This window comes from Ciona intestinalis, unplaced genomic scaffold, assembly GCF_000224145.3.
Source record: "Ciona intestinalis unplaced genomic scaffold, KH HT000171.2, whole genome shotgun sequence".
Classification (NCBI taxonomy): Eukaryota; Metazoa; Chordata; class Ascidiacea; order Phlebobranchia; family Cionidae; genus Ciona; species Ciona intestinalis.
The window spans coordinates 78,804-90,931 of record NW_004190493.2 but is presented as its reverse complement, the minus strand read 5'-3'; the positions used below and the strand labels follow the sequence as shown (position 1 = coordinate 90,931).

Below are 12,128 nucleotides of genomic sequence, written 5' to 3'. Positions count from 1 at the left end.
TTTGTTAAAAACATGATCAAGATATTTGGGTATTATGGGATAAAAGTGTCCCATCTTATCCCCTCCTACTATATTTGAAAAGACGGGCAGAATTCTTTATCAAAAAACGTCAAAATAAGGGTCTATTTGTGCCATATATTGGTCGGTCATTTAATGGAGGTAATTTACTAATATTATCCGAAATAAGGTCTAATAAAGTAAATTTAAGCGATTTTACGCTTTCGTATAAAGGAAAATGAAAATATACATAATAAGTTTAAAGGTTAATACATCAAATTTGCGAATGTCACTGCCTTTGAATTACAAAAGTCCCCACATTATCACATATATCTATATTAAACGTTTTAATAGTGGGCTCTCTTTTGTTAAAGATCAGCGCATTGTGTCGAATTAGGTTATTTCCCTTCATTACTTTTCTTTCTCAAAATTTAAAATATTGTAGTTTTCCATTGAGGTTCAATATTTTGGGATATGATGTTGCAACGAGTTACATCGATAATATTTAACTCTAACTCAGTACAGCTTCTTTAGACATTTAATGCTTTTCAGTTGGGTTTCTCCTAAATATAGCTACGTAATTCGCGTTAATGTTGCTGCTGTATTATTGGTAATTTTAATGAAAAAATGAAACGTTCTTCAAGTGGCAGTTCAATAAAACCGACCGTGCCAGAAAATGCCACCCCCTTACAACCAACAGTGCTTGGTTCTTATAGGGAAATGAACAGCGACTTTATTTGTCCAATTTGCTTCAATTTAATAGAGGAAGCATATATGACCAAGTGCGGACACACTTTTTGCTACAATTGCCTTAAGAAAAGCCTGGAACAAAGCAACAAATGTACAAAATGTAACTCAGCTCTGAGCAAAACAGATGAAATCTACCCTAATTATCTTCTTAATAATCTGATTCAAAAGAAGAAGAAAAAAATGGATGAGATGCTTGCTTGTTCAAAGCGCATGAAAATAGACAGTCGCTTATGGGAGTGGCAGTCATTACTGGCCACTGAGGATGATGACATTCACCTTGCTGATATTGATCAAATGCTTAAACTGCTGCAGGAAAAACGACGGCGTTTGGTGCAAGAGAGTGCAGTGGCACATAATCAAGTTCTGCTTGAATTTCTTTTTGAATTAAAGAAACAGAAGCAAACTGCTTTAGAAAGAGCAAGAACCGAACTCTCTGTTGTTGAGACAGATATTAGTCGAGTAGAGGAAGCATTGGAAAGAGGTGTGGATAAAACATTGTTGGATTCGGTTGTACCAGATGATAATGATGAAAATATCAAAAAAGAACAGTTGGTTCCGAAACCTCATTCCTCAGAACCTTCAACATCATCAGCTGCAGGTTCTTCATCTGAAACGAGCATCGAAACATTTAATCAACTGTCACAGAAAAGCAAAGATGAAGAAAGTTCATTGCATCGGACCGTGGCAAAGAGAAGATGCAGATTACATGCTCACTTTGATGATCTGCATGAATGTTATTACAACACTCGACTTTGTGAAATTGCTCCTGTGGAAGAAAGGAATGTAGAACTTCTGGGTGATTTTAGCAACAAGCTTCGAAGATTCACGCAATTTTCATCGATTCGTGCGGTGGCTTCGCTTAGTTATGCCAGCGATATTTTGAACCAGTCCAGCATTGTTTCAAGCATTGACTTCGATAAAGATTGTGATCATTTTGCTGTTGCAGGTGTCACCAAGAAAATTAAAGTCTACGATTATGAATCTGTGGTTAACAACGTCATTGATGGCGTTAATTGTCCGATTGTGCAAATGGCATGCAACTCAAAAATTTCTTCTATCAGTTGGAGCCACTACCATAAGTCATGGTTGGCGAGCAGTGATTATGAAGGTTCTGTGATCTTGTGGGATGCCTTTACAGGTCAGAAAAACAAAGTGTTTCAGGAGCATGAGAAGCGATGTTGGAGCGTAGACTTTAACAGTGTTGATCCAAGGTTGCTCGCTTCTGGTTCAGATGATGCTAGGGTAAAACTATGGTCTACTGGGGTTCAACGGTCTGTTGCTTGCATTGAGGCAAAAGCAAATGTATGTTGCGTTCAATTCAACCCACACAGTGCATTTCATTTGGCATTTGGCTGTGCTGACCATTTTGTCCATTACTATGATATTCGAAACACAAAGCAATCTGTGTCTGTTTTTCGCGGACACAAGAAGGCTGTTTCGTACGCAAAGTTTGTGGATAAAGATGAAATTGTGTCTGCCTCAACCGACAGCGAGCTTCGCTTGTGGAAAACTTCAACCTCTCCTTGTGTTCGATCCTTCCGTGGACACACCAACGACAAAAACTTTGTTGGACTTGCAACCAACGGCGACTACATTGCTTGTGGTAGCGAAAACAACTCCTTGTATATTTACTACAAAGGATTATCTAAGTCTTTGTTAACATACAAATTCAATGTTGTGAAAAGTGTTCTTGACCGAGAACAAACAGATGATGACAGCAATGAGTTTGTGAGTGCAGTTGCGTGGAGGGCCAACAGTGACATCATTGCAGCTGCCAATAGTCAAGGAACAATAAAAATATTAGAACTAATATAACTAAAGCCATCTGTGCTAACATCTGTATGCGATAAACGCTACATTTATTCCTATGTTACCATCTGTAACCATTAACGTCATGTGTGTACCACTTAACTGCCTGCCTACTACTTACTTCATAACATTGTTTGTATGCAACAATTGCTTTGTCAATTGTTACCTACCATACATATTTCATACCAATGTTCCATCGTACCTGCATTGTGTTGTATGTTTTTACCACTCTGCATAAAAGGCGACATTTTACTGAAGTAAATTATTTCAACAATGGTTTGTCATTAAAAAGAATGTTAAAATCACACTAAACACTAAGATAAATGTTTTGTCACTCTGTTGTTCATGTCCATGATTCATGTCCAATATTTTTCACAATGCTAGTTGTTGCAATTCATGTCATTGACATTTGACATATTTCTCTGCTTTTGTATCTTACATCAAAATATTACAACAACCTTTTATATATTTTGTTTCACATCGAACCTGTATACTTTACAGCAATTGTTTCGCCATTTACCATACCTGTCTCACCTACAATTTAACTGTTCAGTGTTTTTGCTTTATTAAACCATTTTTGCAGTTGTATTTTTCAATTGCAGGTAATAACTCAGTGTATATGATAATGAGTGCACCTCATGCTCGCAGTCGAGTGAGGAAAGATGATGATGAGATTATAATTGATCCCGTATATCATGCTTTGTCTCGTATAAATGGTGATATAAACAGAATGACCAAACCACAGTTACAGCATCATCTAAATTCAAATGGATTGAATGAAAAGTAAGTTATGATGAGTTTAACAGTTCCTGATTTTATTTCCACATTTCAGCTTTGGTTGTTATGATTATTTTTTATCAGTTTAGCTAAAATGTTTTAGTCATAAAAATGCACACAAAAGTAATTTCGTCTCCCAAATTTTAAAGCAATGTTAACATTTGTGTATTTATAATGTCAATGCTGTAGACAACAAATTGTACAGAAATTTTGTAATATAGCTAATACTGATCCCATTCTCTTTCTATTTCCACTTCTAGAGGAGTAAAAGAAGTTTTGATGAAACGTCTGAAGAACTATTACAAAAAGCAGAAGCTTCACATGAAGCCAAGTTATGTGGAAGGAATGCAACATTATCCTTATCTGGTCGTGCTCGATTATGAAGCCACGTGTGAGCAGCAAAACCCTCAAGATTACCTTCACGAGATTATTGAGTTTCCGGCTGTATTAATTGATACAACAAGCACTGAACGTGTAAGATCAAAAACTAAGATATTTTTACTGTGGTTATCATATTTTTGTTGTTTGTAAATTTATTGTGTACTACAAATGGTAATTTCTTGGTGTTTAAGATCTGAATGTGGTCTCTGCTGCTAAAACACAAACAATTGTCAATATATTATGCTACTGTAGTACTACTTAGTGTACAAGTAGTACTGCATGTTGTACTTTAAAACATTCTAGGAAATAAGAGACGGATGGTAGATAAAAGGTGATCTCAATAAAATCTTTTGGTTATTTTGCCAGAGGTTCCTAAAAACAAACTTGGATTTTTATAACAAAAACTTATATTTTCATAAACTGCCCTGGTTATAAATTGTGCATGTTAAAACATAAGTAGGAACTTTTTTAAACCTAGGTATTTTTATTCTTTTAGGTGGATGTTTTTCACAGTTACTGCAAACCTGCTCTCAACCCTCAATTATCGGAATTCTGCACAAGTCTCACAGGAATTCAACAAAGTGATGTTGATTCGGCTCCAGACTTCACCACAGTTTTTAACAACTTTGAAACCTGGATGAAAAAACATGATTTGTTTGCACCAAGAAAGTGTGCGTTTGTTACTGATGGGTAAGTTATTCAAACCTGTTTAGTCAACCAGCACAGAGTGTGTGTACTGTGTGTCACATCACTGGTAATACTCCACAAATAAGTTAAGCAGTATGTTAACAATATATCATAAACAAAATAAATTAAACTTCAAAAAGGTACGTGTGCAGTTACTGCAAGGTTAAGAATCCATGAATTAAAAATGTTTGTTATAACAATGTACTGTCTTTGTGTCTCGTTTAAATGCCCATATGTTCTTGTATACTCTTACAATATGTGATATGTTTATAGTTGCATATGTATTTATTTATTCAATGCATTTTCAGACCTTGGGACTTTAGTCGGTTTCTAAACATTCAATGTTGTTTGAGTGAAATCAAATATCCAAGGTGGGCAAAGAAGTGGATTAATCTTAAAAAGGTGTATGGAAACTTCTATAAGGTATAACTTGCTTGTGAATGTTGGCAATTATCAAGACATGTTAGCACAGTAAAAGTAACAAGGAGATTCTCATATAATGTTCACATATGTCTTATATGTAAACCAGGCTTTATATAGTTACAGTTGATCATTGTCTCACACATAAGTTAATTCGCATGTTAATATAAATTAAACTATTAATAATTCTGGTTGATCTGTATGTAGCCACTGACTCACTGCTCCATATTTTGTGCAGTCCCTTTGCATTGTGGTTAACTAACCTTGGTTGCATTGTAGCTTAAGAAACCAAAAATGATGGACATGTTGTCCAACATCGGACTTGAGTTCGAAGGAAGACATCATTGTGGGATGGATGATGCAACAAACTTATCCCGGATCGTGCAGAGGATGTTGGATGATGGAGCAATCTTCCAGTTTAATGAAAGACTTAACTCCGGGAAACTTGAAGTGATTTCTGAGAAAGAAAAGGCGTTGTTGTCATCGTATGATGATGCTAATGCTGATGTAACAGAAGCAACTGCCGTCCTCACAACCAATTTAAATCATCTACATTTGTAATATGTCGAATATGTTTGTTTCCAAGTTTTATAGATTTTTTGATTAATAAAATAATTGAACTTAAATATTTTTTTGTCTCACGAGTGGTGGTTGAATGTAAAGCAGCAGTAGACACAGTGTGTTATTAAACTCAGTATCTGTTTGGTATGTTTGAAAACAATAAAACGATAGTCTTATTTAAATATTTCTCTAGAATTGTACAACAGTTTAGTGTAGTCTGGTATTATTCAATATTACTTATTTATTTTCGCGTGCGAAGCTAATGCGTAGGACATACACCCTCGCTATTGTAGCCGCGTGTAGCATCGAATCCAGTTACCTTTGGTTATAATGTGAGTATTCCACGTATTTGTTATAACAAACGAAGTGTTAGACGCCCAAACAATATTTCTGTTTTGTTTTGTGAGGCAAATTTCCGCAGGAATGACAGTTGATCGTCGGCATTAACATCGCAGAGGAAATATTACGATTTTAACAACAAGGCGGTTCTTCGTTTCTATTAATTTTACAAATTCGTAACTTATTCATTGCCATATCGAATATCTTATGTATGGTAGCACGTACGAATAATTATAAAACCGTATCCTCACGACTCCCGTAGACGGTTGTTAATTGTTTAATAAAACACGATTAGTATTTGGATATTATGTGCTAAAGGTGTCCCGTCTTCCCCCACCCCACGGTATGTTGGAATATGTGCAGCATGAATGTTTTCTTTCCTGTTTTGAATATTACTGTCATTTATACTGGTACTGTGTATTGTACCGTCATGACAACTATATTGCTTCAGCATCACTAACGGGTTGTATTGCACGTTCTACTAAATATGTCATGATTACGTGTTTAGTTCAATGCACGCTTATGTGATGATGCGTTAAACAGACGCTGTTCTTATTAAATAAAAGCATGCAGTTGCTTAAGCTGTGTTTTATTTTAAACTTGCTGTCAGACTGTTCTAGTTTACACTATCTAAGGTTACTTCGATTGCTGTTAGTTTAAATATTCAACGTGTAGATCTCTTTAGCGGGCGGTGTTGTGCTGTAATTTACGTATGTAGTGTTAGCTGAACATTTTGCTAATTTGTTTACCATATGTTAGAATTGGGCAACGTCACAATGTGTACGTATGACAACACAACAACACAACCAATAAAGGAATATCAGACGGGTCATAGAGAAGTCAGAATGTCTGAAAATGTAGGGATTGACCAGAAAAATGTTTACACCCCAAATAATAATGAAGTTTATAGAGATGTTGACGGGTTCCTAATATCTTTGACCCCTTATACATGGGATATAATTCAACATAAAGTAGAAGCCGGCGATCTGTTATTTGGCAGGTAATGCATTTTATTTATAGCGATGTTAAAGTGACTTTCCGAACGTCACGAGTATAACAACAACATGTTATTATAAGGAATTGTTTGAAATAAGTGTGTTGGTCGTTGTGGTATCATATAGGTTAAAACGCTTTGCTACATTTAACGCAAATAGCTCCTGCCTAATGATCACTAATAGTAGGTTGTCAAAATTCGTAGCTAGTGAGCATGATCTGACAACTAGGCTATTATTGCCACGTCCCGCAAAGATAAATAAAAGGCATTCACGTATTACTAAAGTTATATCAAATTCTATTCAACCATCTAACAGTAATGCAGATCTGTTGCAGGAACTTTAAAATATAAAGAAGAAATTGCGCGCATAAAGGACCAATGGTTGTCCATAGACGACTTCTGTAAACACCATTTCCTTGGCTATCCGATGAAATCAAAAGAAGTAATCAACGAACAAAATGTTTCAAAATCCGTCTTTTTTGTTGATCAAAGCGAGACTGGAAGAGGTTAGTCGTAGATACAACGTTGCAACGATTTGTTGTTGTTTTTTATAAATTGTAACATACAATAATTTAGCGGTTAGATGGATCGGTGTTAGTAAATGAATCAAGTTATTTATTCGATTATTAAACAAAAGTCGTTATAGCACACTTAACTAGGTTCTGTTTATACATCTCGTGCCCGCTTACGAGTTATCATATATATGTAACTTTGTGGGGGATTTTATATTTGGATTTTTTAATTTGTGGCTGTAAAATTCACAACCTATATGGGACTGCACCGGTTTGGAGCAAATGCCTGTAAGTGTTTTGTCCGTAGCCATATAGGCCAACAATAGTAGCAGTGTCGAGTTTCACACCCCTACAATTTTGTGGTAAAGTACGGTCTTCTAGAGATATTTCTAGTAAACCTTGACTAGAGGCAGGGACGCTTACGGTTGTGTCACGGTACCGGCCGTGGTTTAATTTAAAACATTGCGTATCAAAATATTTTATAACCGCCTGGTGCTGCTATTGAGTCAATTTTGACGGGGCTTACTGATATTTTTCGGTGCAGGGCGTTCAGTGCGATTAGAAAAGAACAGTTATCCTTACTATTTGGACAATGGTATTGAACAGTTTGTACTTTGGGCGGACGACTATTTACCGACAGTTGCAGAAGCAAAAGAAATCTTTGCACAGACTTACCCAAACCAACGATACGAAATACTTGTGTTCGAAAATCAAAGCATGAATAAATCAGTGAAGAACGTTATGCATTTACATATACTCGCAAGACTGTCACCTGCACTATAACCCACTTGTTTCAAAGTAAATAAAAATCAAATATATATGTTAAGTTGATCTTATACGCTATAAATGCTCTTAGTTTTGTTTTATTTTTGTTAAATATTCAAACATGCAACTACAATATTGTAGCAAATATTGTTAATGATAATTGTCATGTTTTTATGTGATTTGTTTTCTTAAAATACTGGTATTTAACTAAATACGTCGAAGAAAGCTTAGCAAAATTGTGACGCCAGTCGTTAATCAGAATCTTTTACATGGTATCTTGTCATCCCCCGTTTGATCTAGAAATCCGATACCATGTACACCCATGTAGTTTGCTGACGGTCAACAGATATGCGGCCAAGTATGCGCCTTTTTTGACCGAGGTCAACAGCATAATGTCTGTATATAGAAATGCCTGAATGGCGTTAACGACGCAAGTGATACTGGTCGAAATTACCGATGAGTTGCCAGTTTCTTTGCCTCTCACAGCCGACTTGTCTTTAACCTTGAGCTACCCGCAACAGTTGTGGTAATCAGATTAAACTGTACGCGTTTATGGGAGCTGGATTTGTGGTAAAAGTCCTAATCCAAAGTCGCTTCGGCGACGATGCGGCTGACGCTGCCGATAATCGTGTATACAAAGCCGAGTACGGCGTGTCTGTGTGGCAATTTAAACCGAACAGTCATTTGGTCAAACTTTAAGGCCGCCGGTTTTAATCGAATGCCTGCTTGTATTTTTAGACAGGCGGCGACGTAAGTCTTGATGGAAGAGAAGCGTTCAAAGCTGATGAACCGCGGGAACAATAACGAGGTTTATCGCGAAAACGATGTACGAAAAATTGTTTCTTGATATTTGTTTACTTCCGTTAATCCACGAACCAAAGAGCGGTTTACGATTGCTGGGGCGTTAAAAAGCCAAACATAGGACATACCTGTGTGGTTGTATTTTAGTTAAGTATTCATTTAGACGTTGCGGTCTTTGATGTTTAGCTCGAGTAACCTTGCTTGCGATAAAAAGCAACTGAGCAACTGTTCAGCAGGTTTTGCTGTTACATTCTGTCAATCAAATGCACCACTGTCCCCACAAGAAGACACTGTAGATTTCTGAAACATCTGCGACAAATGTCTGTTACGATATATAGACTCCTTACGTGTAGGGATACTATAAAATAATTAGGAATGTCAAGCAAAAATTACTTCAATACAGTTGTGGTAAAGCGGTTCTTCTAAAAATGAAAGAAAATACCACAAATTTACAACGAATTTAAACGTATAAGTTAGTTATTAATAATAATAACACGTGTATACCAAGGCAAGGTCAAGTTCGTGCGTTCCAACCAGTATGTGAACGAGGTAACGTTGGTAGAAATGATTTCAAGGCGTTTTTTAACTGCTGTTCGCTCTCCCATCACCCATGCAGACTGCTTGGCACCTCTGTGGGTTAACGTGGCCAAGTGGCACAAAAATCTAATCTGTACAATTAAGGCACTTGGAAAAAGTCCGGCCACTTAACTCTTGGTTAGCTGCCCATAAATCCAGGATTACGTGGAACAAAAACTTTACCGTGAGAATATCGGTTTGGTGAATGTTTATAGCTGATTTAAGCAAAAGTACCATTGTTTACGCCTTTAAGTTTATGTTTTAAATTCAAAAAAATCAGAGCAATTATAATTTCTGCCTGTAATAAACAAATTCGTAATTCTCGACTTACCTAAAATAAAGGTGTTCTGCGGTAGCCTATACTATATGTCTGGTTGCTTTAATGATTACTGTGTATAATCGCGCTTGTCGCGTGGCGGTCATGTGATCCTTGAGACTTACAGTTTTAAAATCTTACAAACTTGTTTCATGTGCAGAAAAAACAGGAGTATAACGGTAAGCAAAATGTTTTTTTGTGGAAGCTCTAAGCCAACACAGCGTAGCCTATTCGCTTGCAGTACACTGGCAAAATGGCGAGGTTTCCATTTTTTCTGTTGACCCCTGCATATACGTAGTATATCCAGTCAAATAAAGTTTGATAATGAGTGTTGCTATGTGCTTCTGTCTCATTCCACGTGATAAAGTTTACGTCAGGCAAAGCTTACGTGTTTACGCAATCCGCCATTGCTGTACGTCGATCAAACTCGGTTTATCACGACGCAACAGTTGTCGACGTATTAAGTCACTTCGTAGTTTGAGGAAGCAACACGAGAAGCGACAAGGAGAGATAAACATATCGTAGTGGCTGCTTCAGCGACGCCGCGTAGACGGATTCCCAGTTTGAAATTCGCTTAGCGTCATTGCGGACGTCCGCTCAGATGAGATAGCAACGTACCTTATATGGCATCACGTCGCACTGCTTGATAACTGCCGGAAAGTATCTGTCACTTCCTCTCATCTCTTTGAAGAAGTTTTAGCTTCCTGATGACAATTTCTGACATCTTAAACACCAATCAATATACAATACGCCATACAACAGGGTGTTGTTTAACTTTATATATTCTTGTGGTGGAATCCATATATAGCGAAACCCACAAAACGGAAGACGTAACAACATAATCATGATAACATTAAAAGCAGATGAAACGTTGTGGAAGAAATATTCTTAAAAAAGCTGCGTCCAAAACATCAAAGATAAAACTCCATGCAAAAGTTATTGAGCGCATGGAATAAATAATATAATCAATAAACGTCTTGGAAAATACAGTGGAAGAAGTTGAAAAATGTGAAACAAAGTATACGGAACATGAAAACATTTTGAAACTTTTGTAAATTGATCTATTACACTTGGAATCGCGTTTTAAAACATAAGGAGCTGTGACGCTATTATACATCGCAACGTATCTGTGTGCTTGTGCTGGGTGGAATGGTTTGCAAGAAAGAACTGTGCTGTTGGTTATTGTGCATTCTGAAGGCGGGCTTGTAGATTATGCAGGGCGTATAGTGAAGCATTCCGCAAACAAATGGCATCTGGTGCCGGCATCGGTGCACGCGCCAACGCTTCTTGTTGCAACTGGTTGATGAGTCGTTGCGCAGCTTGTCGCTCTGCTTCTCTCTCCTCAGTTGTCTGCCTTCTGCGTTTAAATATGGTACGTTAAGGAAATTACGAATCGAAATTAAAATATTGATATCGTTTGAGCTAGAATAGCAAGCGTAGTAATCGCGCCAATCAAATATTACTCCTCGGGATGTCCGATCACACGCTTCACGCGCCGATCACGCCGTGAAATTACAATTCACGAGCACAGCAGGCCGACCAAACGAACGAAAAGAATTGAGAGTGAGAGGTCGGCGTTTATCTTTTGCAGAGATGACTGATAATGCCGCCAGGGTGTGAGGCGAGGAAAAAGGGTTAAAGCAAAGCGGGAATACAGGTCGATCGAAACAGGTGTGTTATGATTTTCTATAATAAGTGTAAACGCCAAGGGCAACTCGAAACATTTATGAAATGTAGAAGAAAAATTCAGCAGACAAAAAATAAATCCTCAATGCAGTTTTGTGTTGGAATAACACATTTCTATACGCAATGATACACACTCAGGTTTTTATCTATTTTATATTTTATTTTGATGCGAAATAGTTTATAAGTAAAATTAAGCAACAACAGGTATCATAGAAGTCATAATGGCAGCCATAATATATCTTCCACTCTTTTAAGGAGAAATAGCGTGAAATTAAACTGTCGTTATTACTTTCTCGGTTACAATCAGCACGGATGGTAAAAAATCAAGCGCCAAAATAAACACGTTGGTATAACTCGCACTCGGTTTAAAGTCGATTCAATAACAAGTTTCAACTACATATTGGCTGAACAAAAAGGAGCAATACAGCTTTATAGTTATGATCTTTACAGTTCTTCGTTGCGAATTGGACGTCAATTAAACCGAAGAGTTATTGAGCTAGTGGTCGACGTAAATTGAGGCCTCCCATCAGCACACTGAAGATGGCCAATTGAGATAAGCCGGATCGTTAGAGGTTCTTTAGATGCGTTCACTACGCTGATTGCAGCTTAACTGAGCGTGAAGATAAAAGGCTTGATGGGCGGAAAGGTAAATCCACGCACGATGCGTATTGTAGTTCCTATACGAGCAATCTTTGCTTGAGTTCCTAAGAATGGCAAAGCTTTGTTTGGCCCTCCACGGTCGCCGTGTAGTAAGAAA

At 37.2% G+C, this 12,128-nt stretch overlaps 4 protein-coding genes across 5 annotated transcripts in view; 3 read left to right on the top strand and 1 right to left on the bottom strand.

The window, feature by feature from the left end:
• Positions 1–533: 533 nt before the first annotated feature.
• Positions 534–3,158, top strand: zf(ring)-30 (zinc finger protein). Its single transcript, NM_001078466.1, is given in 1 exon segment — positions 534–3,158. A coding segment is annotated over 1 exon segment (1,938 nt). The 5' UTR covers positions 534–624; the 3' UTR covers positions 2,563–3,158.
• On the top strand, positions 3,140–5,447 carry LOC100182700 (3'-5' exoribonuclease 1-like). Its single transcript, XM_002130929.5, has 5 exons — positions 3,140–3,339; positions 3,594–3,807; positions 4,211–4,404; positions 4,710–4,824; positions 5,101–5,447. The coding sequence occupies exons 1-5, from the start codon at positions 3,176–3,178 to the stop codon at positions 5,380–5,382; spliced, it is 969 nt and encodes a 322-aa protein (XP_002130965.1). The 5' UTR covers positions 3,140–3,175; the 3' UTR covers positions 5,383–5,447.
• An 828-nt stretch (positions 5,448–6,275) lies between these two features.
• Positions 6,276–9,673, top strand: LOC100180355. 2 transcript variants are annotated; one of them, XM_009863545.3, is made up of 3 exons: positions 6,276–6,721; positions 7,040–7,221; positions 8,731–9,673. In XM_009863545.3, exons 1-3 carry the CDS (start codon positions 6,474–6,476, stop codon positions 8,751–8,753), a joined length of 453 nt encoding a protein of 150 aa, XP_009861847.1. In that variant the 5' UTR covers positions 6,276–6,473; the 3' UTR covers positions 8,754–9,673. The 2 variants fall into 2 exon arrangements, with proteins under 2 accessions (XP_009861847.1, XP_002131062.3); XM_002131026.5 differs by lacking the exon at positions 8,731–9,673 and adding an exon at positions 7,772–8,098 and having other exon boundaries at positions 6,291–6,721.
• Positions 9,674–10,446: 773 nt separating this feature from the next.
• tlx (transcription factor protein) overlaps positions 10,447–12,128 on the bottom strand; it is a 9,042-nt gene continuing 7,360 nt past the window's right edge. The window contains 1 exon segment of the mRNA NM_001078371.1: positions 10,447–11,042. Within this exon segment, the coding sequence (NP_001071839.1) occupies positions 10,865–11,042 (178 nt within the window). The 3' untranslated portion in view covers positions 10,447–10,864.